At 39.5% G+C, this 26,610-nt stretch overlaps 1 protein-coding gene across 12 annotated transcripts in view; it reads left to right on the top strand.

The window, feature by feature from the left end:
* ARID1B (AT-rich interaction domain 1B) overlaps positions 1-26,610 on the top strand; it is a 345,967-nt gene that overhangs the window by 255,944 nt on the left and 63,413 nt on the right. For 7 of the 12 annotated variants that reach the window (XM_028723747.2, XM_028723746.2, XM_077925873.1 and 4 more), the window contains 4 exons: positions 778-867; positions 12,686-12,865; positions 22,784-23,111; positions 24,834-24,962. In XM_028723747.2, coding sequence (XP_028579580.2) covers positions 778-867; positions 12,686-12,865; positions 22,784-23,111; positions 24,834-24,962 — 727 coding nt within the window. The remainder of the gene's footprint in view (positions 1-777; positions 868-12,685; positions 12,866-22,783; positions 23,112-24,833; positions 24,963-26,610) is intronic. The other 5 variants (XM_028723753.2, XM_028723755.2, XM_028723752.2 and 2 more) reach the window with 1 other exon arrangement.

Genomic DNA, 26,610 nt, shown 5'->3' with positions numbered 1-26,610 from the left:
GGGTCAAGATGGCATTCTGCTGCACTGTGTGTGATTCCATTTATGAGTCTCCTTCTCCCTCTCTTTCTCTTTTGTTAAACATTAACTTGGATTCCTTCCCATGCCAATTTATATGTTAGCTCTGTATTTTTACCAGGTGCAAATTATGAATTAAGCTCTTGTTTGAATAACAAAGTGCACAACACAGGCTTTACAGACATACCAGTTTTATTGCTGTGTTACACTTAGAAGACACCAAGATATCATTAAAACCTCAGATTCTTTACAATATTCTTCTTCCCAAAAAGCATTAATGGAATTTATCTTTAGTTGCTGTTGTTGGCAGCTGTCCATGTGTTCCTGGCTGGCGGCCAGTCCATGCTCAACAGGATGAGTCCCACTGTTCAGCAGACTTGGATTTTGTTAGAACGCCCTCATAGAAATATATGTCAGGAGATTTCCAGCTATAAATTGGATCATGTCAGTAAGGATGGGAACAGACTCGGTACAAAATTGAACAATTCGGCATGCCTGATGTTAAATATGTTTATGCATGCTTTCTCCTTGGGTTACGAAAACAGAAAACATTGTGAAATAAACCTGTTGCAGTATCTCTGATGTTCACACCACATTTTTAGTCATTTGCAGTGCACTTTCTAGGAGTATGCCCTGCTGGATACAATGGGACTTAAGTCTGAGGAAAAGTGCATAGGATTGTGCTGTAGGAATAGGTTTTATTTGCATATGTTACTTCACTAAGAACTAATTATTTATTTCCCTTCCCCATTTGTGTTGCAGGTAGCCAGATGCCATCCCAGACTCCAGGTAGCCAATCGGAATCCAGCTCCCATCCTGCCTTGAGTCAGTCCCCAATGCCACAAGATCGAGGTTTGTGCTGGAGGATGAAATAGCCACAGAGCATAAAAGCCTGAAAGGGGCAAAATATTTTCCTATGTCCCCTGTTTCTTGCAGCAAGGAAATTCCACTTGTAATTGTCTCTCAGCAAAATACTGTAAGAAACTTATTTCCTGAGGGAGAAGTAAATAAAAAAGGAGTATCTACAAGAACTTGGTTAAAAACAAAGAGCTTAATGTTCCAAAAACATTCTTTATCAGAAGATCTTGCTAGATTCTTAATGGTCTTTAAAAATCTGGATACAGGAAACATTATTTATAAATATCTGACATAGCATTTGGTCTCTGTAGGATAGAAATGTTAGCTGCTTTACAGTCAACAATTTTCCCACAGTTATTAAAATGTTGATGAATTCCTGTGCTTTGGGGTATAGGCCATAACATATATCTTCCTATAGAAGCAGGATTGGGGTCAGCAGGCTGGAAATGGCCACATTCCCAATCCTCTTGTCTCAAAAAGTATCATGATCACAACATGGCCTGAATGTGCTTGTAGTGCTGCTCTTTAAGTAGAGTTTTTAAACCCACAGGAAGAACTGAGATTTCATGACTTGATGTGTAAGAGCGTACTGCTAGTCTATATATCAGCATTAGCAGCTATTAAAGCATTAGAGAGGTGAGAAGCTATGTGAGCTTTCCCCTTCCCTTCCAGGCTCTTCAGAGGGCACTTTCAGTGAAGGGCATGCATTGCTGTGGGCCAACTTTGGAAATGCTCACTGGAAGATGTGCGCCTTCCCAGCACACCTGCTTGATAGCTAGAGAGTAGTGTAATGTTGGGGGGGTAGGGGGGAAAGATTCACAGGCACTTAAAACGACAAGTAGTAGGGAGTTACAGGCTTCAGTCTATCTATTAAGCAGGATTCCAGTAGAGTGGGTGAACCATCATCACAGCATGTTATGCATTTTCTTTTCTTGCTGGAAACTTCCTTTTGTGTATTCTGCAAAATATTCTGAAAGCCGTTGATCAGCAACTTGGCCATAGACCCAGCATCTATTGAACTTCCATTTTATCTGACCCTGCACTCCTAGGAGTGCCAGGTGGCTGGATCTAGCCACCCTTTTAATTTTATTTAGTGCCCCCAACATTGTGTCACTCACAAGCACAAGAGGAAATTGAAAGAGTTGCTAGGCACAGCTGCCCAGCGCTGCTTGGAATGCTGCCACTATCATCAGGTAGGTGTGCCAGGACTCACTGACAGGAGGGAGCTCACCAGAGGACACTTAGCCCAAGGCCCTCTCAAAACTGGAGATAGCCCTAACAGCGCTAGATGAAATACCCCCTCTGGTACTAACTGGAGTCATTTCCACCAGAAGATATTTAGGAGAGGCATTCAACATGCGTTCCAGAATAGTTTTGTGTCTTGGAGACATAGTAAAGCTTTCTCTTTATCCACAAATAATAGTGGCATGAGTTTCTTGGAGTTTTCCCATTGTACTGTGGTGGCTTATAGTGTGTGGGAGGAGCCGTTCATCTCAATGCAGCAATGAGCTTGGGACTATGCAGATGCACCTATTAGCTCCAACAGCACATCTGCACAACCCTGGTCTCACCACCACCCTGCCCTTCCCAGTAAGTGGCAGTTACATCACCGCCAGGAGGCTATTGCTGTGGCTCCGTCCCATCAGACAAGTGGCTCCTGATACATGGACTATCCATTCCTCATTCCATCCTTGGAATCTGACTTGTTCGATATGTCCCGGTGACTCTGTTGCAGCAACTCTGTTCTAAAGGATGGGTGGTTTAAGAATTTCACCAGGAGTTGACTCATCTAGTACTTCCCATGAACCAAAGTTGCAAGCATTCCTTATCACATCCTACATGCTGTGCATGAGGTCCACTTCCAGTCAATTAGCTTTCAGTTCAGCTGGGGCATTGGCCACCCTGACTTGTGACAGAGCTGCAGTGCTTAATGCAGTGGAGTGTTTTGTGCTGAGTGGTGGATCCCATGCTGTTGATGAGTTCCAAGTCCTAGGACTTAAATCTCTTTCTGCTGTCCATTTCTCCACCCTTGGGAATGCTTCCAGCTGAGTCATTGATTGGAGCCAAACATCAGTGTCTTCATTGCCTGACGTGGAATCTGATGGAGTGTGGTAAAGAGAAGCATCCAACTCTGAATCACAAGGCCAAATAAAAATGGTCCGTTTTTTAAAAAAATGAATAATTTATTGTAACCTGCAGTTTGAGAATTTAGAATCTAATCTTCAAATTGCTCTGCTGGCACTAGTCTCGGTGCCATTTTGTTTCTAAAAAATTCTTCTGATGTTTGCCTTCAACAGACCTGGCTTTTTATTTAGAGTATTTATTGAAACTCCTGTCATGCTACGGCTAATCTTTGTGACCTAGCTTGTTTAAAATGTACATTTGTTTCATGCAGCAGATACAAAAATTTGTAACCAGTGAGGCCATATTGATTTTGCAGAACATGTTTCCCCAAAGCTTCTGTAAGGTCTGAACAGTGCGCGGATAAACATGCGTGCATTCCCTTTTGTGCCCTGTCATTGATTAGAGACTTCTTTGAAATGGAAAACTTCACCTTTTAAAAAGGGTGTTACATTAGTTGATTCTTTTGCTTGCTTGAACTGCTTTTCCACTGAAGTTAGAGAGGGGAGGGGAGAGCACAAGGGCTCAAAGGGAAGGTGCTTGTCATTTACTGATAAAAACCCAAGCAGAAAATCGTTCCTGCCAAAGACACCTGATCCACAGGCATCTGTTACAGTAATTTAAACACTTGGCTTACTGATATAAACGTTTCCAGCTAAAAACACCAAGTGACCCTCCGCTTTTAGAGTGTTTTTGTTCCTTCTAGCACTTGGTAAAACATATTTCTTCTTCAAAGAAATGAATGAATGCATGAACAAAAGACCACTAGTATGTTTATTGCTCCTCAATATATTGTTAGTCAGACTTTCTGTGGAATTTGCTTGGCTATGTAAGATCTAAGTTTCGCCGTTCTTAAATGAAAGCCACACAAATTATTAAGTTTACACATAATATCATTCTGAAAGTGTGTGCATTTATTTTACCTTGTTTTCAATGGTGGTTCAGCACCCAGTTAGGATTTTTCATCTCCCATAATAGAGTAGAACTTTCAAACAAACAGATTTTTCCTTTGTGCAGTTTGCATGTGTGTGGCACAAATGCATGTATATAATATAGTTCAGGACTTTTTTTGGAGATTTGGACAGTCTGGTCCCTTCAAGTTTTTCTTTGCTGGTAGTAAGAGTGATAGATTGATGGCTTTTACAGAAGTTCAGGGAGCAAAGTATAGGTGGGATAGTCATGCTTCTTATCTCCCAGTGGTTAAGAGCGGTAGACTCGTAATCTGGTGAACTGGGTTCTTGTCTCCGCTCCTCCACATGCAGCTGCTGGGTGACCTTGGGCCAGTCACACTTCTCTGAAGTCTCTCAGCCCCACTCACCTCACAGAGTGTTTGTTGTTGTGGGGGGGGGGGAGGAAAAGGAGAATGTTAGCCGCTTTGAGACTCCTTCGGGTAGTGATAATGCGGGATATCAAATCCAAACTACTACTCCTCCTCCTCCTCCTCCTCCTCTTCTTCTTCTTCTTCTTCTTCTTCTTCTTCTTCTTCTTCTTCTTCTTCTTCTTCTCTCTTTGTGCGACATTGGAATAATTTCTAGAGCTTCATTCTGTGTTCATCTGCTTGATAGTGTTGGTGCCTGAGCCACATCTTACCTTCTCATTGCGTGGTCAGGTCAAACAGGAAATATGAGACATGCCTTACAAGAAAGAGGTAGACACTCAGGGTCATCTCTGACTTCAGTAGGTACCATGAGTTGCTGTTGCTTACTGGGAGGGGTAAGATGGTGGGAATGCACCAGCAGAGCCAATCTGACACTCCTGGCGTGTGCTTACATCACCCTCTTCCACCTGGTAAACAGTGACACCCGCCCCCATGCTGGGAAGCTAGCCCCACCCAGCAAGTTACTCTATTGGCCTGAATATAAGCCTCATTTTTTTCCTAAATTCCAACCGTGAAAAGTTTAAATGCGGCTTAAATTCACAACCTTACAAAAATTGGCTTTTACGATATCGCTGCTGAAACAGAAATACGATAAAACAGAATGGGTGTGAGTGCCTGCAGAATTTTAAGGGAACGGCTTATATTCGGGTATTGTCTTTTTTTCTTTTCCCCCTTGACTTTTAAAGATGCAGCTTATATTTGGGCCAATACGGTACTTCTGGTATATCCTTTATCATGCCTTGCTATACCTGGATATATTCAAGGCAGCACCTAAGTTACAACAAAATTAATTAAAATGCAGTGTACGATATATTTTCTCTATATGCTAAAACATTCTCATTTGGCATCCTCAGTGCTCTTTTTGGTTTGAAATAAGTACACCCTGGTTCATCATATTCAGATTAAAATAGTAGATAGGGAACTGCTAAAAACACAGACTCTAATGGAAGCATTAAATGGTCTCATGCTGTTACTCTGGCACACACTATCATGAAGGGGATGCTTAAAAAGCCTTTATTTATTAAGGCAAATGTATATGGGTCAGAATTAATTAAAAAAAACTTTTAATTGTTCTCCCATTATAATTTTCACAGCAGTGTATAGTTAAATATTCATGATAATGCTGATGATATGCTAAAGGTCTGGAATAGGTCTGGAGTTTCAAAATCAACACAGGTTATTTAACCCTTTTCATCTGATATACCATCAGAGACTCGCTCAGTAAAATCCCAGAGCTCTGGAATAATTAGAAGAAAGTAATGAGGATTTAATTAGTCCTTGAGATGTGCTGAAACAGGACCATTGAGAACTTTTTTTTTCTGTTTGGACATGGATTGCAAGTAGAATTGATGCTATTGCAGTTGCTGTGATGTGCTGGAAAATGTATTCTGTTGCTAGAGGCAGTTTCATGGCACCATTCTGTGCCTGTCAGATCTGCATGGAAGGTACCCATCACGAGAGCTTCCGAAAACCCCTTGTCTTTGCCACCCTTTGCCAATATCCTGCTTTTCATCATTTCTCCTCTAGGGTCTTTTTTTCCTTCCCGTCATTTACATGTTGCATCTTGTGATAGTGTTTCATCTTGCTTTGTTTCTTGGTTTTTAAATGGAGGGGGAGAAAGGGGGGTACAAGTAGTGTGTTCTGGGGGGAAAATGTATTGCAAAGAATCACAGTGGGTAACAAATTGCAGCCTTATAGAATCCAGGTGTTGAGCTGAGCGAAACCTTGATCTATTTGACACAGCTGCATGTAAGCATTATCTCAAAATCAAGTTCTTATTTAGCATTAGATCTTCACAGAAGTGATATTTATCAGTAGCTACAATGTAGTAAATTTAAATGGCTTTTTGGCAGTGGAGATTGTTATCCAGTAAGAAGAAGAAACAGATGGGATGTGATCAGGCATTTTGATGTTCTCTTTGTGCTTTCCTGCACACACATACTAAACAGCAAACTGAATTTATGTAACTACAAGCTCTTGCTTTCCTTATTCCTTTTAATGTTATTTACTTCCATCATCTATATCCTGTCACTTCATCATCCATTTATTTTCATTTAATGAAACACAAAACATATTTATCTCTTTAGAAGTCATACGTACCACTTAGGGAATTTCCCTTCATATTTCCTATTCAGATACAATTATGACTTAATACTGACATTTGATAAAGAGTATCTTTTCTCTGACATCTATTTGCCGTCTTTAAAGAAGAGACAGAGAGAGAAAAATCCTAATCAAATTGCAACCAAAAAGCACTGTGAATAGTTTTAAATCTTAAAAGGATGTTCTTCTTCCATTTTTATTGCATTTTAGGATTTAGAATATGACCCACAGAAAAAGAGAATAACACTGTTCTTGTTATTATTTATAATTTTTCTTATACATTTATTTTGTATATCTATCTCACCTTTTCTGCCACCCAAAGCAGCAAATAGAAGAAATACAGTAATATAGCATTCATTTAAAAAAACACAAGTTAAACCTAATAAAATACTGGATCATTTGTTTAAAAGAAAAAAGTGGGATGGCTCACAACAGACAAATAAAGTGTGGTCAGAGATTAATGTTTTTCCACATCTGACACAGAGAGAGAGAGAGAGGGGGGGGGAACATATATAAAGCCTCTTTCTGGTAGTGTTAGCATGTTCATCCACAAGGGACCGAAGCCAATTTTATTCTTTCTGTGTGTACTTCATGATTACTCAACACTTGAATGGTATCAGTGCATTCCTAGAACAGTATGGAAGCCACTTCCCGCTTGTCCAATCCCATTCTGCTCCAGGAAAGTCCATAGAGAAGAACTGTGAGTGTCTGCTGAGTGATTTGAACCTTCCCATAGCAGTGTTGTCCCTCTCCTGGCATTTAATTGGAACCATTTTCCTTTCTACATATATTACCAGAACGGTGTAGCACTAGACTACTGGGAAGAAGGTTCTATGTTGTTCCAGTAGCAAATAAACCTATAGTGAAACCATGCATTATTGTTAAGAAGTCCTAGCTCACCAAAAGGGATGCCTGTTTTTTAACATGCAGGGATAATTTACAGCAGCTTTCTGGAGGTAAATGACATGCAGCATTGATGCAACAACAAAGGAGGCCCTGCTCTGTTTCCCAGCTGTTCATCCCTTGTACAGAATGATGCAGCTCAATTCAAGGAAATATTTGTGTCCTTCCTGAGTCTGGGCTACACTGATTTGAAGCAAGTTGGAGATTGGGGTTTTGTATAACTGCGTTCATTTTTGTAGGTGCTGAATTTGCAATACCAAAAGATACGTGGAAGGTCACCTTTATTAAAGTAATCCCATAAAGCAGTTGTATCTTTATGTTTGAACTGGTTTAAACCTATTTCAGCTCCTAGCCTGTGAAAAGTTGGGAGTGATGTGGTACTTCTTTTCCTACTGGGAATAGTATCTGGTTTGGGCATTGCCCAAATAATGTTTGGTCCAGTTGCAGAGTACATATCAAGGGCTGGGAGTTTCTTTCCTTGTTCTGCAGCCTTTAAAAGTGGTGTAAGAGTGCCAAACCAGCTCTATTCTTGGAGAATCTGAGTGCCAATTTCAGCACCTGATGGATGTCAGTTTCAGATTGAATGTTGAATATCAGGCATATTATCCTCCCCAGCCAACTTCATATTTAGACTGAGTTGATTAGTTTTGGCATATGCTAAATATACAGCAGCTATGCCTTATTTCAAGAAGACATGAAATCGGCAGTGTCTACCTACAGAGAGAAGGAGCCACCCTCATAAACTGCTCTGTGGCAGAAGACAACTAAATAATCACGTCAGCAGAATCAAAACCTAAAATCAAGTCTCTAGACAAATATTATCGTCTAGCAGCTGGTTGCTGGGGGTTTTTTCCCCTTTGATAAACGCAGTTATATTCTTGAAGATGAATTTTTATTTACTTTAGCTAAATTGGGTTTTTTGTTGTTGTTGCTGAGACTGGGGAAAGGATTAGATTATATTTCTGCCTGTATACAATTGCTAACAATAAGACACCTCAGTAGAAACATTTTTACACGTTTTTTTTAGTGTCTGAAATCTCAGCCCCTAGGCTAGTACAGAAATAGGTCAGAACCATTCATTGGTAAAGGGCTTAACAAAGTGACAGTGAATGTTCCTATCACCAGGCTTCCAATAAAGTTTACTGAATCTGGTCGTTGTCCCTGGCACAGGTTTCCCTCATGAGCTGTGAAATTCATGGTTTCTCTATTTTAACTTAAATAAGTAATACCTTGGATGATCTTTGTTAGGAAAGCGTTCTTAAAACTATTGAACTGTTTATTGAGGATCTACAGCAATGGATTTCATTTGTAGGTCAACATATAGAATATAAGCCTAAAACAAGGTGTTTTTTAAAAGAATACCAACAGATTGCAAGCTATAATACATTTTTTTTAGTGGGGGTTGGAAAACCACTGAAGTATGCGGGTGCCTCAAGGGGCCAAGCAAGGGCCTTTCCGCTCGGTTCTTTTCTGACTGCCACCTGAGCAGCAGAAATGTCTAAATTTGAGCTCCTCTTTGAATTTGAGGCCCCCAGCCAAATGAGGCCCCCATTGACCCTGCTCCTGTCTGAACCTCTAGACAGCCACTGCCTGTTAATATATTGAATTAGATGAGTCAATGATATGAATCAGCTTCCTGAGTTCCCAAAAAGTAAGTTTTCTATTCTGTCTCTTCTGTCCATCTTTGATGCTGGAAAACATTTATTGGGAAGGTGGTCTCCAGTCCTGTTATGCATCGTCACAGGACACACTTATTATCCAAGAAGACAGAGGATAGTATTCCTTTGGTTCTGTGAGAGTTGTAGAGCTTTCTTCTCTGATCATTTCAGTGTGCACATACATATTCCGCAAAATGGGACTGCTCAGTAGATAGCTGGATAATAGTAGTGAAAGGGAAACAGCTCGATATTCAAAAGGATGTTCCTGTTAGATCACTTTACATGGCATGGCAATCCATTGCACATGAGATAGCAGGCTAATGGCTTCAGGTCTGTCATTTCTTTGCTGCTTTCATTGTATTGACAAATGTCACTCATGTCTTTGTGTCTGTGCCCTTTGTGCATCACGTTACAATGTCTATCAGACAGCATTGGGCAAGATTTGCATAAGGAAAGGTTTCCAGGCTACCATCTGGGTGATCTGTCTAATCCTTCCCCCGATTCCAATTTATCAATGATAGATGATATTAATTTCAAGACTAGACAGGAAGAGGGTAAAGAAGGGGGAAGGGATATATTTAAACATCATTGCCTGCCTTACATAGTTGAGGTTTTTGTCATATCAGAGAAAGAATTGGGAGAGCGATTCAGCCACTTAGCTTAATAGCACAGCTGGTGGAACAGTAGGGAGTCTGGGTTAAAGCTTTAGCTAGGTCATTATTTTCTGCCTTCACCAAAGCAATTCAGTTTGTGAAAAGAAATTGGCAAACAAACACTAAACATAGTATACAGAATTTAAGCGTGTAGGATCTTATAAGAAATGAAGCGTACTTCTCAAGTCCCTAGAAACTTGGAACCTTGGAGAGAAAGTGAATTGGTATTACCAGCCTTTATAGTGGGAGACAAATTTGCTAAGGTGACAGGTTGTGTGACTATTATTTCACCCAGGCAACAGAGAAACATCTTTTGTTGAACTGGTGTGAAGAAACATGTCAATCATTCTGCACACAACAGCAGATGCAAACATGAAAATAAGCGGTTGCAATGCCAAGTAGAAAGGGTATTGTGTGTTATTGCAGTCCAGTGAACCTTCACTACTTTCATACCGCCCAGTAGTGGCCACTGAAGTGCTTGAGTTTATATTAGCTAATGGAACTGCTCACCAAAAACACTCTTCGTTTCGGTAGCTGCTGTAGCATCAAAATAAAACAACAGCAAGTAGTGGGATTGTTTATAAAAATTAATGTGACAAGTCAGGTTTGCATTAGCTGGTTTTCTTCCCATAGACATTTATAGGGGCCCCCCTATAAATTTAGTATTTGACATTTTGTGAAGTGGAAGATGATGTGTTATTAGGGGTAGTTAAGAGAGTGCCCTGCCTTCACTTTCCACTGCTTCTTTGATTTGGTTCCAATTGATTTTGTAATGCTTCTTCCCATCTGCTGAGATGAGTGCATTGGTAATGCAAATGTTTAAAGATGGTGTTTTGTTAACAGTCCATTCTATCTACTATAAATATCATTCCCTGTACCCCTTGTATCCCGAGAAGATAAACTCCTGAAAATTTGAACCTCTCTTACTTACAACCGGCCTATCCATCTCCTCTTACATTTAAATTTACTTTTTGTTCTTTGACAGCAAGTTAAACAATCAGCTTGGCTTTCAGCTTACATATCAGTCCAATAGATCCTTTGCATGAAAGTTCATTGCATTTGTCATTTCATTACTGTTGAGTGAAAAGTGTCTTATTACCAATATCATCTCAGTCTTCACGTTGTTCTGATTTGAACAGATTACTCTTAATATAATTCATGTATCCACACACCAAATAACACTGCACTCACTAGAATATCTTTATCACCCTCGTGTTTGATTCTGCTCATCCTGGAAATACAGTCATAGTCTGTTGATATGATCAGTAAGAAAAAGCAAATTGTCACTGAATACTGTTTGCTAAACATTGTCAGATTTGTTAGAGGCTGTGACTGTACTTGACAGCCAGACCACTTATTTATGTCCAAGTACATTGTAGCATTGGGGAAATGTTTGTATATTGAGGCAGTAATTTCTTCTAACTTCTGTCCTTTTGCTTATTCCATTTCTTTCCTGATTTCATAGCCTGTCTGTTTCTTCTTCCCTTTACATTTCCTTCCAAATCTCTATCTCCCATTTGTAATATTCAGTCCCTAGAGAGATTAATGCTAGGAAAGTGAAATTGCACCTCCCCTCTGGGAAAGTTGTACAAATTCAGCATTTATTGGCACAATCCTTGGAGAAGAAAATATGAGTTCTGGTCTGAGCGCATCCTTCATTTGAACAATTCTCCTTTCAGACTTATACTTCCAGTGACTCTTGTCACTTCTGTTTCTACAGAAGCTTTATACCTTCACTTAATGTTTAGAGTACTAGTTTCCTGTTTGTTAAGACTTGTCTAAAGAACAGTTTTACTCATGGCAGGCTAGGTATTGCAGTTCTAAATAAGGTCAGAGGTGACAGAGTGGTGGTGGGGAGGTACCAGGTAATCAGGTTTGAGCACCAGTTATTCTGTCAAACTGTGCCACCTGTGCTAATCCTGCTAGTCCTCTTTCAGTTTCTTGGAGTAGCAAAGAGCAGACTAGTGCAGTCATCCTGAGGATTGCAAATTGCATCTGGGCTCCTGCCATGCACTTATATAAACCCTTCCCCTAGAAGCACTCTCCTCAGCATCAAGGTGAACCCATTAAACATAAGCACCCAAACTACTTTTTAAAAATTGATTGGATTCACTGAAGGTCACAAGATATTTGCCTTAGTTCTCCTCCACAAAACAAAATAATAAATTGCTGCATCAAAAATACCATACCTTCACTGTTAGTTAAGTACTCTTGAGTGGTGCAGGCTGGTTGGTGTCTTAAATATGACCTTTGTGATCAGCTGCTACAACCCCAAACTCTTGGGATGACTCTCCAGAGAGCAGTAAAATGGCTAGGATAGGTAAAGCAGGTATTGGTATTTGATTGAATATTCATAATCTGTGTCCATGTCCATTAGCAGCTATAGTCAAAGATATTTGAATGCTTCTTCCACCACTTTCACAAAGCTTACAAGAAGTACCCTTGTGCAATCTGTCTTAATGTCAATCTGCCTAGAATACTTAGTCCATATAACATTGATTGTTCTGCCTTCAAGGTAATTGCCAATTCCTTGTTTTCTCAGCTTGTTTTATTTTAATATTAATCCATTATCTTACTATTGAATTTTGCACAGCTTTTACATGTGGAGTAAATTCCAAACCGCATAATTAGTATTGTGTTCACAAATGATGCCCTTAAGTAATGTCATGTGTTATCTGTGATTTGGAATTCTGCCGTGGCTTTCGTGCATCAGCTCTCCATATATAATGATATGTGATACAAATAACCATTGCCTTAAAATAATCTTCCCTAAGCTGGTGTCCTTGAGATGTTTTGAGCTACAACTCCCCACAACCCAAGCCAGCAAGGGATGGGAGTTTTAGTCCAAACATCTGGATGGAGGACACTAGGTTGGTGAAGGCTATCTTAAACCAAAGTTTTAATGTTTTGTGTGTGTGTTTTTGGTAAAGAAATGTTTGAGTTTTCCATGTGGAAGTCTTTAATTTGTTCCTGTGTTGTGTTTATTTCTCGTTTAGGTTTCCTGGCAGGCATTCAGAGAAACCCTCAATTGTCTCAGTACACGCCTCAGCAAACTGGACCATCTATGTCACCCCATCCTTCACCCGGAGGCCAAATACATTCTGGAATTGGTAGCTTTCCACAGAGCAATTCAAGTGGTACTTATGGAACTCAGATGAACCAGTATGGGCCACAAGGTAAATCAGATAACGCATAAAATAACCAGCTCTTAATCAGTCTTTAATAAATGCTATAGAACATTTCTTATCCTGCAGAAATTTGTGTGTTTTTCTTTTTATATTTTTATAAAAAGACTACACACACACTCCTTTTATCTTTATTATTCCTTTGTGGATGTATTGAAAAAGAGTTATTATGAGAAATATTCTTAATTTTAAAAATACTAGTTGAACATAATTGAAATACAGGAGTCTACCCCCCATTTTTATTCTAAACAGATAGCAAGAATTCATAAGTTCACAGCCTGCACAAAACAGCACCTAATATGTACCTCCGGTCACAAGTGTGCTTTCAGTTGCTTGTAAGAAGTTGGTTTAAGCCTGTTTCAAAATATCACATGGATTAATCTTCATCTCAGAGTCTTCCTTGGAAAGTGAACTCAGTTCTGATTGCCTGCCTTACATGAAACTCTATTCCCCTGGAAATACCCCCCTCCCATGTGGACATTGGGGGCAGGGTAGAGGACAAACTCCCACATTCTACCTCTACAACTTTTTGGAATTAATTTCTAGGAGTTAAGATGAAGGGGTGGTTCCAGACAGAGCCAGCATTAACTTTCCTAGGCACATCCCAGGAGACCCAGCATTGATTCCATTCCTGCCCCACCTACATTGTACTTGACAACTGGGTGTTTGTGCTGCCCATTATTTTAAATACCCACAATGTCCTGGAGTGAAGCTGCAATGGCAGGCACACCTAATAACTGCTCAGCAAATATCACAGCAGTTCTGCTGCTGCTGCCCGCCACAATCAGTGGATGAAATCCTATGATCCTGCTGATTTAGGACAGGACCCACTAGAGCAGTGTTTCCCAACCTTGGGCCTCCAGCTGTTTTTGAACTACAATTCCCATCATCCCTGACCACTGGTCTTGCTAGCTAGGGATGATGGGAGTTGTAGTCCAAAAACAGCTGGAGGCCCAAGGTTGGGAAACACTGCACTAGAGGACACTTTTTCAGGGAAGCCCGTCAGAAAAAAGAATATAATATCAATCAGTCCTTATTGTGGTCAAAGACCAGACAGCAAAGTTAACAACAACAAAAACATAAGCCACAACAAATAATATAAGAATCGAACATCCATGTGAATATTTAATTCCAATACAGTTCTTCCTCCAGAAGGATTTTTATAAAACATTGTTGTACAAGAAAATTTAACATTGGGCCAATATATAGAAGATGTCATGTAGTTTTCTGGTCAGTTTTTATAGACCTTTGCAGTCACCAACAACATTCACATGTCATCAGGTTTTCAGAATTATTTTATTCAAAATAAAGGCCATATCTTTTGGGGCAGGGTGAGTGGAAAAGTAGATACTCATAATTTTTGTGATGAACTGTCCCACAGTTGTTAGGATCATAGAAGAACAGATTATGCAAGTCTTCATCTGTACCTCCCAGGACTTTTCACTCCTGCTATTATTCTAGCCACGGGTCAGCACCACTCAGTTCAAAGAAATGTTGCCTTTATATATTTGATCCTAAAGTATGCTCATTCATTTGTGAGGGGAAGCTAGCTAGCTAGCTGGCAGCTAGCTGGTGTTGTTATTTTTAGCTGACAAGAAGCCTGCTTGCATTCAAGAGCTTGTGGGTGAAACATGTTCGTTAGCTCAGATCTTAATATCTGAACATCAGTAATTGGCAATAGTACAGCTGAAACCTCCAAAATGTAGCAGATTTTTCTTGTAGAGTAATAGCCACTACTAATGCACTTAAGAGATATGCCTGGCTTATATCCATGTGGCTATAAAACGATAGCAAACTGAAAGAGGAAGTGTCTATTGAAAGAGGTTGTCTCTTTTGACTAGCCCAGATGGTTCAGTTTACTGTTAGTTCATTGGCAATCACCCCTTAATTCTGAAAAGGTATACTGCTTCTGTGATTATTCATGTACTTCTGCATCATACATAAGTTCATCCTTCTTATATGGGTTGTGGTGGTGCCAACTCATTTTGAGTAGCTACTGGTTTGTCCAAAGCATAGGACCCAGCTCTTTGGAACCAAGGCCCCTTCAACCCTGCCCCCTAGTAAAATATTTGAGGGGACTACCCCCCAAAAAGGTTGATGGGCACTGCCATTCAAATGATGCATGTGTGCCACATCTTGTAAACGATTATGTGGGGTGGGGCTTACCTGCCACACCCCCAATATTTTATTCAAGCTGGCACCCCTGGTCCAAAGTGAGCAGCTATCTGTAGTTAATGCTTGTAATGTAAGTGAGGCGAAGTAACTCAGTTCACAGAATAAATATAGTAATGTTGGTGCGCATGTCTGTAGTTCAGTCCATGTTAAGTAGACCAGGAATACAGGTTGATTTCTCAAAAGTCTTGACAGAATGCAAAAAGATCATACTTGTGGATCATAAACTTTGGTTTGCCTTGGGCAAGATAAAGTTACTAACAAATTTAATACATAATTTTTTTTTAAAAAAAAGAAACTTCATTCATTGGTAAAGTTAATTTAGAGATGTGTGAAGTTAGTCAGTTTGAAAGTGTCAATCACAACTGTCAAACAATTTCAGCCTATAATGCAGACAATTTCAGCTGAGTGCTAGAAGACAAAAAAATTCCTTCAAGTAGCACCTTAAAGACCAACTAAGTTGCTAGAAGACAGTAGCTGATATCCAATTGTTACAGCCAGCTTGTGCAACAGCCATTCTGCTGCCAGGAGGCCCTAGTTTACCGCAACAGCCAAATTCAATTGACGTCTTGTACTTGTGAAATATGTTGTGCAACCCCTAGCACAACTTCTGTAGTTTTTATTATTATACTTGGTGACAGTTAAGCCTATGTGCATAGTTAAGCCTATACAGGACAGGGGAACAGGGGTGAGGAATGTCAGGAGTTCAGCCTACACTCGAGTAGGAGTGTAGGCTCTAACAAAGAAGTCCCATTGCACAAGCAGAGGTTGTTCCACTCACACTTAGTTAAATATGCTCCTCAGACTTTAAACTGAGGAGCATGGATGAAATCAAAAGGTACCAATGTGAAAGGAGCAATAATGAATTCTGCATTCCACTAGATTTTATATTTCACAGTAGAAAGCAGATTAAAGATGCAATCATAACTCTGCTTATCTGGGAGTGAGCCCCATTGAATTCAATGGGACATTGGAGTAAATATGGTTAGGATTGCAGCCTTAGCACCTATAAGCTGCCCCTAGAAACAAAGTCAACTCTCAATCAACACTGCAGAAGAAAGAAAAGCAATGGAGCCCCTTATGGGACAGCAGGAATTATATATGATTGAATATGTAAACAGTAAAGCAATTTACATCTCTATTTGCATATAATGTCCACTTGTTTAGAAAAGCATTCCTATAAGAATCCATGTCAGCTCAATGGTCCATTTTCAACAGATTCCTCCAACATTCTTAATCTCATTCAGTGGCATGGCTACAATACGTTTGTTTGGGCCAATAAAATGGGTAAGTGGTTTTTATGGGGTGGTGGTCCTGTAGACCATTCTGTGCTGCTTGGAAGAAAGTCAGGATAAAAAATAAATAAGTGTTGAATTCTTTCTAGCAGACTTCACATGAAAGCTGTAATGTTTAAATTGGCCCTCAGAGGCATTGTTGAAGAACTATAGCCAGTCGTATGAAACCTTTGTTTTTGCAGTGTTTCATATTGCAACTTTATTGGCTCACCCTCTGTGGGTTTGTATGCTTTTCAGGTTTGTCCAAAACATTAGATATGAACGAACACAGATTCCAGTAAAAGGGCATGTTGCTTGCCAAAACTCACCTAGCTTCACTGTAAAACTTCTGAAGAGGTTGCCATAATTACTATATCCCTTATCTTCCTGGCATATAGTGAGACCCACTGATCTTTTCCCAACAGCTTATTTGGAGGAGAGATTTTTTTTTAATGGTGTGGTTTTCTGAACATAATATACAGTACTTTATGGTTTATTATTCTCAACCAAAATGTCATTTTTGTCATAGAGCTGTTCTTCATCTTAAAAGTTTTTTCTGTCCAGGCAACATAGATCATAATTATTTACTGGAATATTTCATCTTAAAATATTGTTCCTTTAGTGTGAACAATAGGTATAAAAATAGACTTCATTGTAGATTAATTTTACTAGTACATGAAGCCTTTGGTGAATGAGATTAAACTGATACTAATTTTAGGCTAGTTTCTATGTGGATTTTGATGCTCCTAAACTATTGGTCCAGTTCAGACATCATGGCCTCTGACTCACATGGCCTCTGACTTTGGTCTCCTGTTCCCTCCTGCAGTTGCTTGTTTACAATAGCTATAGTTAATTTTACTTACAAGTCAGGACTGAGAAGCTGAGATCAAGCACAGTGAGGCAGGGTCTAGTAGCAGGGTCCTGAAGTCAAACACAGCAGAGTGGTCCGAGGGTAGACAAGGTATTAGCAAGGGTTGGTAGTAGCAGGTCAGTCAGGATAGGAACAATAAGCTGGCTTGCCCAGAGCTAAGGACTAGTGTTATTCAAGCAACTAGGAGTTTATGTATCTGGTCACCCAAATCAGCTGCAACTGATTAGCCTAGCTTTCAAAGTTCCCTGCTCCCAAGTAGGCCCTTATTCCTGAGAAGTCCCATTCTTACAAACCTAGAGTGGGGGTTGAATGAACCTGGGAATAAGCTAAGTTCATTCAAATAGTGCCTGAATATATCACTGATAGTTTGTGCAGTTTGCACTTCATTCTGTGACCAATCAAACTAGGGAACTACTTTTTTTAAAAAAAGCATGAAAATCAATATACTCTTAAACAGCTTTTGTATGTTATGCTTTTTTGAACAAAAAATCCTGATCCCAGTAGTTGTACAGCTCCTTCTCTTCCATTATAAGCACCTGGTGTGCCCCCCCCCACCCATGAACATAATGTTTTAGTTGTGGCATAAGTATTCCATCTTTTGACTTCTTGATCTGTATATGGACATGACAGAAAGGACCTCCATTCACTTTCGTCTCATATGGTTTTAAAGCAAGATGTAATAAAACAGACCTTTGCCTCCAATACAGCTTTTGTAGTGAGTGCTTTGAGTTCTGCCGTACAAGGATTTTGTATCCATTTATTTCTCTGCTTCACATAAAGACTTTCCTTCATTGATGGAGGATGCGGGAAAGCCTGTGAGGATTCAACATTGTTTAGTGTGTATTGTAATATATTTACTGTAGAGAGGAAACATAACATTTGTTCTGTTTAAAGAAGCCTTCAGTTTCTGTGAGCTCCCTTATTACATGTTTTAGAATTTTGGGGGAATATTTTAAAGAGCTTTAAAACTCTTGTTGACTCCTATTGAAGAGATGATGCCAAAGACTGCTTTGACTGCTTTGTTTTCCATGAGCTAGGTTTAAAGTTAATAGGTTAAATCCAGTTGTGTCCCTCTACTGGCAGAAGGCTATTTGATCCAGTAGAAAGGTAGAAGAGACTGTTTTTAGAAATTTCACCTTTCTTCTGCAGACCCCTCTGTGACACCTCTCACACTGTTCGAATCTAAGGGGTCCCCACCTTAGAGGGGTGCAGAGAGCAGCAGATGTAAGGGGGAATCAGCAAAAATAATCTCTTCCCATTTTCTCCTCATGGAAACCTCCAGTAGATCAAAGAGCCTTCCACCAACCATTGGATGCAACCATATTTCATTAAGTGTTTCAATTTGCCAACCATTTTAGCAAATTCTTCAGCTGCTTGCAAGGATTTTTGGACACAAGTGTTGACAATAGTTCTGTTCTGTTGTGAAATTGCTTAATTGGGATAGTAATTTTAGTTCACTAGATGGATTATTTCATCTGCTTGTTTTAGAAGCTATTTGATTGCCTCTAATTCCACATTAGTTACTTCGCATGGTTGCTTTTGGTGCCTGCATGTAATGATGCCACTTGGAAACAACAATGGTTGAATCCTCTATGGGCAGATTCATCCATTTCTCTAGTTTTCTAAACTGAACTGTGAATTGGGTACATTGCTGAATGGCAGCAGTTTTGAGAATTAGCTTTCCAGCTGGTGGAAACCTTTTGGTTTGTAAAATATTATGCAATTATAAGGTCCCAAATTGTACGAACTGTGCAATAATTAGCTGCTAGCTTATGTTGTAAAGAAGAAGAAAAAAACCCAGATTTATAATTTACCATAATGACCTACCCATATTGAAATTATTGAGATTCTTGTCTGAAAATGGTAGCTTTCTTCTTAGTAAAACATTAGCCATTCAAACTGACTGAATGGAATTGATTTTAATGCCAAAGCAATGCTCTCAGATAACATGCCAAATACTGTGTCCCTTTTCCTGTTAAGTTCTGCAGTTCCTTGTTCCCCCACTTTCTTTATACTGCAAGTGTCTTTGCAAATGAATTTCTGGGTTTTAGTCAAGAATTGGAGCTATGAAAGCATTGGTGTATCAGAGATGTACCCGCCTGCCAAATCATACAGAGGTTTGTTGATTCCATTCTTTGATGATCATACAGTATCCTAAAAGTTACGCTGAATAAGTGACAACCTTCATTTTATTCAGTGGCATGTTTGACATGTATCTAAAATGGTAGACACATGCACTGGAGTTGATACATTTACAACTAGAGTTTTGTTTTTCTGTCCATTAAGCATAACGTGACATACACACATAAGCAACATAAAATGGCTGGATATGTTCAATTTATTTTATAGGAAGAAACACTTCATGAGCAAATGGTTAGTGTCTTCAGTTAGCCGTATTAGAATTGATTCGAAACAAGCTCGTTATCAAAAATCTGTATAGAAGCACTCGGTAGAATTAAAATTCTGTTTTAAATATTTTATTTAAAATATTTATTTGTTGAGTATCTAAAGAAGAACTACACACTGTACAGAACATGTAAATAAGAAGATAGGCTTTGTCAAAATAGGTTTATTGTTCAGCCTTAAATGTGTTTGTATTTCTTGCCAGATCATCTTTAGGACTGTGAGTATTCCCAATGACACTGACACTGAGACAGTTTCAACTTAAACCAGAGTACAAATGCTTCTCTGGATTTGCTGCATGTCACACAATCTGCTACAATCTAGGCATGAGCTCGAGGATCTTGAAATATTTCTGTTTTCAAGCTTAAACGCTGAAGTCTATGTCTCCATTCCTCTATTTTAAATTTGGTTTAATAGGGCCACTGCTTTCCCCTGTATGTAAGACTCTACAGCTCCTGCAATTAGTGATAATTCACTGAAATGGGCTGGAAACTGAAATCCATTGGCTGAAAGGAGAATGGGCTGCTTGTTAATGTTCCAAGGCTGCCACGCCAACCGGTACCCACTTGAAAAGTGTGGCTCTTGCACTTGGCTGCTTGACATGTCCAGCTGATGGAGGCTGGCTCAGCATCTGCTGCATTCATTGTATCTAATGGTGTATCCATCTGTTGGCTGTCAAAGCCATTGCCAGCAAATTACTAATATATTAGAGAAACATGGAAATAAGTTTGTAATTCTCATTCCTGGCTTTCTGTCTCGTTTGTTGCTATTTATTTATTTATTGAGGTGTTGAGGGGGGGAATCTACATTCCCCCCCCCCCAAAGGTTATCGTGTTCTTGTCAACCTAGCCTATTCTGACTAAACCACTTTGATAAAGAAGATTCCTCTGTGTTTGTGGGTGATGTCTATTCTACTGCTGCCCTGGACGTAGCCCCAGTAAGGAAAATTGAGAACAAGTGTTTGTTTTTTTAATACCAGAAGTTTACAAGGCATTAGAGATCTATACTCACGCTTCTCTGTTGCAAATTAATTTTACAGTATCATATGAGGGGCTTCAGACAGGTCAGTGTGTCTCTGAGACAAACACACACACATGTATATACATACACACTTGCAAGTGTGTGAGTTGAAGTTCAACAACATCTGGATGGCCACAGGTTCCCCTTCCCAGCTTTAGATGAGACTTCAGTGTCATCCCATGGAGACACTCTTTCTTTCTTTAAGATAAATGATTTACATTGGAATGGTATTATTTGGATTAAATAAGAATAGAAGCAGGAGAAGGAACAGCAACATCATCTCCCCAAAATCAGAACATGGGAAGACACCCAAAAATGTTTAATTTGGAATGGAATAATTGGCTTTTAAAATTGTATTATGATTTGGTATTATATCAATGTGGCTTATATTGGATTATTATTAATGAAAAATTAATTCATTTTTTTTAAAAAGAGACATGCTTTCTTACCTGAAGCCACAAGACATTTGAGAGATCAAAAGAAAATTGGGGTTTTTTTGTATCTCCTGTGACTCATCTTGTCTATGAACAGTAATATAGCACCTTTGTGTTTAACAGCTAGGATAGATCCTCATCCTTGTATAAAGAAACTGGGAAACGCTTCTCGTGCTGTTTCAAAGACTCAGTTACAATCTCATATTGTGCAGTCATATCTGATAAAGTTCCATTCTGAATTCCCCTAAGTCTTGACCAGTTTCCTAATATAGCATATATGGGTCAGATCTATGCTGATGATTGGAATTTTATATATGTTAGAAAGATTACTATGTAAAGCAGAAGTAGATAATGTTAGATTTCTGAGGGCTATTCAACCTGCAAGGTTTTTTCTCCTGACCACAAAGTCCTCACTGCTGCCATGTGATTACTAGGCAGGTGTGAAGAAGTTTTTCCAGGACAAAAGACCCAGCAGGTGTTGATATCACATAAAGATTTTCCTCTTTCACGTAGAATATGAATGGGAATGTCTGGTTTGTGTTCCACAAACACAGCTGCATAATAAAAATAGATATGTGTAGAACAAACAGTGGATATACCAGTGAATTTATATCTGAGTGGAAGTAAAATGTCAGCAATAAAGGCTGTTGGTGAATTGTTTATCAATTATATTAGAAAGGTTGATTACCTATGGCTGTGCTGGGGTGGGGATTAACAAGTTGTACAGTGGTACCTCAGGTTACATACGCTTCAGGTTACAGACTCCGCTAACCCAGAAATATTACCTTGGGTTAAGAACTTTGTTTCAGTATGAGAACAGAAATCAGGCTCCAGCGGCACGGCGGCAGCAGGAGGCCCCATTAGCTAAAGTGGTGCTTCAGGTTAAGAACAGTTTCAGGTTAAGAACAGACCTCCGGAACAAATTAAGTACTTAACCCGAGGTACCACTGTATTTAAAATAGCAGCTAAAACTGGAGGCTGGCATTTCATTTTAAGCACATAGTGGGAGCGCTTGTTGTCAGTTCCTAAAGCGAATGCTCAGTGTTATTTAATTTCCTTTAAAATCACAAGATAGAACTTGTAAGGCATGACTGAGTTAAAAGTGTACGGAAGAAGGGAAAAGAAATAGACATGATGTAACCGGGCTTGCATATGAACCTATTATGAAGATACTATGACAATACCAATCTAGATCTTTATTTGTTAATGTACAAAGGGCACGGGGAAGGAATTATATATGTTCTATGTTTCTTATTCTAGAATGTGGAAAATGAGGGGAAAGGGATCTAATGTTTGCATTTCAGTGAAAATTCTGCTTAATGGGAACACTTTTTCAAAGTGTAGGAGCAACAAGGAAGACATGCCACCACAGCCTGCAATGCACAGTACTCACCCTAGCTAGATTTTCTTAAGGTCCTTCCTTGTTTCACCCCCATGTTTCTACTTCCCCACTCTTTCAACCCTGCTCCTGGGTTGCAGGATGATTATGCAGCTGCAGCCCCCACCTCCCAAAAAATCCTTCCTTCTCCTGTCCACCACATCTCCTTAGTGAGGCAAGTCCGCCACTTTCAGAAATCCGTATCTGCAGAACACCAGTATTGGATAATAGATAGGGAATCCTCCATTTGTGTCTTGCACTGTTTGGGTTACTTCATTGAACGAGATTTTCCAGCAAGCTGTTTCTCTGAATCCAAGGTTGTAACTTTATTTTCCTCTGTTACATTGTTTTGTCTAGGAAACTACTCCAGACAGCCAACGTACTCTGGAGTGACCAACACGAGTTACAGTGGCCCAGGACCTGGTATGAGTATAAATGCCAGCAGCCAGATGCATGGACAAGGGCCAGGCCAGCCTTGTGGTACCATACCCCTGGGACGAATGCCATCAGCTGGGATGCAGAGCAGACCGTTTCCTGGAAATATGAGCAGTATGACCCCCAATTCTCCAGGCCTGTCTCAGCAGGGAGGCCCAGGGATGGGACCACCCATGCCGACTGTCAACCGTAAGGCACAGGAGGCGGCTGCAGCAGTGATGCAGGCTGCCGCAAACTCCGCCCAGAGCAGGTATGAGTCCAAAGGAAAGGATCCAAAACCATTTCAAATGTACTTGCTTATAAAGTAAAGGAGGTTTGTGCAAAGGACAAAACGGTATAATTGTTAAAAGAAACCCAAATGACAGTGGCAGGTGTTTACCATTTCAAGACATGTTTTATATCTATGAATATAAGTATTTAGAACAGGAAGTCCCACAGTTTTAATATGACGTAAAAAGTAACATCCCTACAATTAACCCCTGCAATTCTGAAAGGGTAAATTTAGTACACACAGGTGTGGCATGAATTGTTGGGGAAAGGAGGGTGGAAAGAAGCCCCATTGCTGGGATCATTGTTGTCTCTTGGGCATTTGAAGTCTCCAGAACATTTTCAAAATCCATTCTCCAATGGATATGAGCAGTTGTGGGCAGGGGCCACCCTTTTTAAAGATAACCAGAATATCTAATTTATAACTGCTGTTCTGAGGTGGAGACTGAAATATGGTTTATTAATCTCTAGTCTTGTGGTTTTTGCAGTACAGGAAGCACCTTCCTCAGGTCTTGAGGTAGCACCATAAATTTATACTCCAGGGCTAATATGTGCAGCCTACTATCCCTGGGATGATATCTCCAAGACCCTTAAAGGAGAATACCTGGTTACTGGATTGCAGTCTGTGCCTGCAGTTCTAAAAACCTGTGGAAATGCAAATAGCATCTTCCCTTGTACTGCCCATGGCAGCCATGGGGATCACATGCTCTCACGTTTCTTGAGATCGTGTTGTGTTTCTCTGTTTCATAGTGTTGAAATAGACTTTTCCCCAGCAGAAAAATGAATTTTATTATTGTTTTGCAAGATGGATCTATATGCATGTGTATATTAAGTGCATGCATATATAAAATACATATTTCTACACATTTCTACAGGCATATACATTGCATTTGGTTATATAATATACCATTGATGACCTTACGCACTAATTACTCCAGATGTTTTTATGTCTATTATGCATATAAAGGAAAAGGTATACACAACTTGTTTGTACTATGGAGGATTAGGGAGACCTAAAACATCTTTTAAAAACCCCAAAATACTACTATTTTAATAGGATAAAATCACATTACCTTTCTAAATTACTCACCTGGGCTCCTGTGAAATTCAGTAGATCAACAGGTTTTATGCATTTTTTTGTTTTGCTTTGAGCAATTGGTATTTTACAAACATAAAAGCAAGTGTAGCAAGAAAAAATATAATTAATTTTAAACATTAATAATTGCCAGTAAAATAGAGTTCATGGTTGCAATTCACATTATGAATTTGGATAAAGTATTTCATATTTGATTTAAACACAAACATAATACCCGTAGATTGCTTTCCCACTTGAAGCCTAACTCTCAAATCTATTTTGTAGACTTTTCAGTTGCTGTATCTCCATAATCAAAACACAACATTTCAAAACCTCTTCATCACATTGTGCGCCCCAGGTAATCTAACACCTGTAGGAAGATTATGAAGTCATTAGTCCTTAATTGCAAAAGGAACATTAGGAAGCAACTTGTGGGATGAATCCCTTTTTATCCAAGAGGTTTGGAGGCACAGCATTTTTCTCCTTGGTTCCTAATGGAAAGCTATATGGCTATTTGCCCAACAGTAAGAATCCTACATGCTTCAGTATGGAAGGATTGTAGCTGACGAGGTGGTTCATGCTTGTGATCCAATACAAATCCAAAGAAGCTGTTCTTTTGTTCTGCTTTAGGCCACCATACATTAGGTCGCCTGCTTATCCCAGCCAGTCTGGGGCTGGCGGACGCCCCATGTTTTCTTCACAGCACCCCAACTATGGCAGCACTCAGGCTCCCATGATGCATCAGCCTGACCAGTACGGGTAGGTAGCCATGTAAACTGGACTTGCTGTGGGATCTTGACAGGGTTTTTTCTCCTAAATGTTATATGCCATTTGGCTATTGAAGGCACCCCAGATCAAGTATAATGCTTGCATCTGAAAAGGAATTTGCTTTTTTGTTTTTACTAACTATGTCAGATATGATTTTTAAAAAGACAAACAAAAAACTGCATGTCACCCACACTGCATGGCTTGTGGCATGGCTCTGTTTCCTTCATGCCTGAGAGGGAAATGAAGATCTCCATTGGCTGCAAATAAATTAAATCTTGTGTTTTTCTGCACCATTACTTGTCCCTTCCTCCATTTTTTTGTCGTTGTTGTCTAGGAGCAGAATCATGAGACACTGAAATTACCATGGCTGTCTTGTTGTTATCATCACATTAAGCTTCTCCCCAAAAATACGCTATGTATTTATGAAACTGATTGCAGAAGCAATGGCAGTAGTTAGTAATGGGGCTTATAAAAGTTTCCATGCTATCATAATTTAAACAATTTGTGAAAGGGTGACAGCCTGCTAACACTTCTGCCAAGGGGTGTAAAACTTGAGGTGTCTAGTATGAAATTACCTGAACTACGGGGGATTTTGTTCCAGTTAATTGTGTTTTCATCAGTATTTCCCTACTCTTTTTTAAAAAGATTATGTCACTGTGAAAGTGCTCCCACCATTCAGTTCAAAATTTTCAGAAGTAATACACACCCAGTCAAATTACTGCTATCACTGGCCAACTGGAAATCCCCAAAGTTGCAGTATTCTTCTCTGGATGCAGGGAGACCAGTGAGTCCTGATTTCGCTAACATGAAATATTTAAAAGACTTGTGTGGCACCCCTGAAAAAAATGAAGCAAACGATTAGGACTCTAACACTGTGGAAGTTTATAGTTCCTTTTACTTAAGATTTCTGATAGTCAAGTTAACATTTTGGTCAGCGTCTACATGCATTTGAACATAACAGTAAGCAGTGGTTTGGCACTCCAAGCATGAACTGCAACAAGCCCAAGCAAAGCCTTAGGCACATTTGCCCCCCTCGTCTCTTTCCACGTGACCACTAGTGTCTACTTCTGGTTTCACATAATTTTGGCTTGTTATATATGAATCAGAGACTGTGGTTTGAAACAAATTCTGGGGTGTTAAAACATGCCAGCTACATAACCCGTAATTTGAAGTTGGCTTGTTTTGAAACCGATCAGAGTTTGTTTAAAACTATGATGTTTAGTTTGTACACAACAACAAACCAGGATTCTCTGTAACCAAAAATAAACACATATTTTCCCCAGCTGCATAGAAGGAGGAGGAGGAAAGGCAAAGTTTATGAGCCCAATAATTTGCTTGGGCTTGTTCCAGCTCAAGTACATAGTACTTGTGAACTGGGCCATGATAGGTAGTTGTTTTTAAAAACAAAAACAAAAAACCCTAGAACAACACACTTATAAATGTCACAGAGAGTGAACGCGCACAGTGTTTTTCTACCACATCATTAGTTTTGAAAGGGAAGCCTGTAGTGTTCGAATGTCATTGGCAATTGAAACAAAATACTGATCTTTGGCGCCTTGATTAAAATAAAATAAGAGAGTGCAATCCACCTCCCTCAAAGTTCCTTGGAATGAATGAAGTGTTGAACTTGCTTAAGTGA

Source organism: Podarcis muralis, chromosome 3 (genome assembly GCF_964188315.1).
Source record: "Podarcis muralis chromosome 3, rPodMur119.hap1.1, whole genome shotgun sequence".
NCBI lineage: Eukaryota > Metazoa > Chordata > Lepidosauria > Squamata > Lacertidae > Podarcis > Podarcis muralis.
This window is presented reverse-complemented; position numbering and strand designations above follow the sequence as displayed.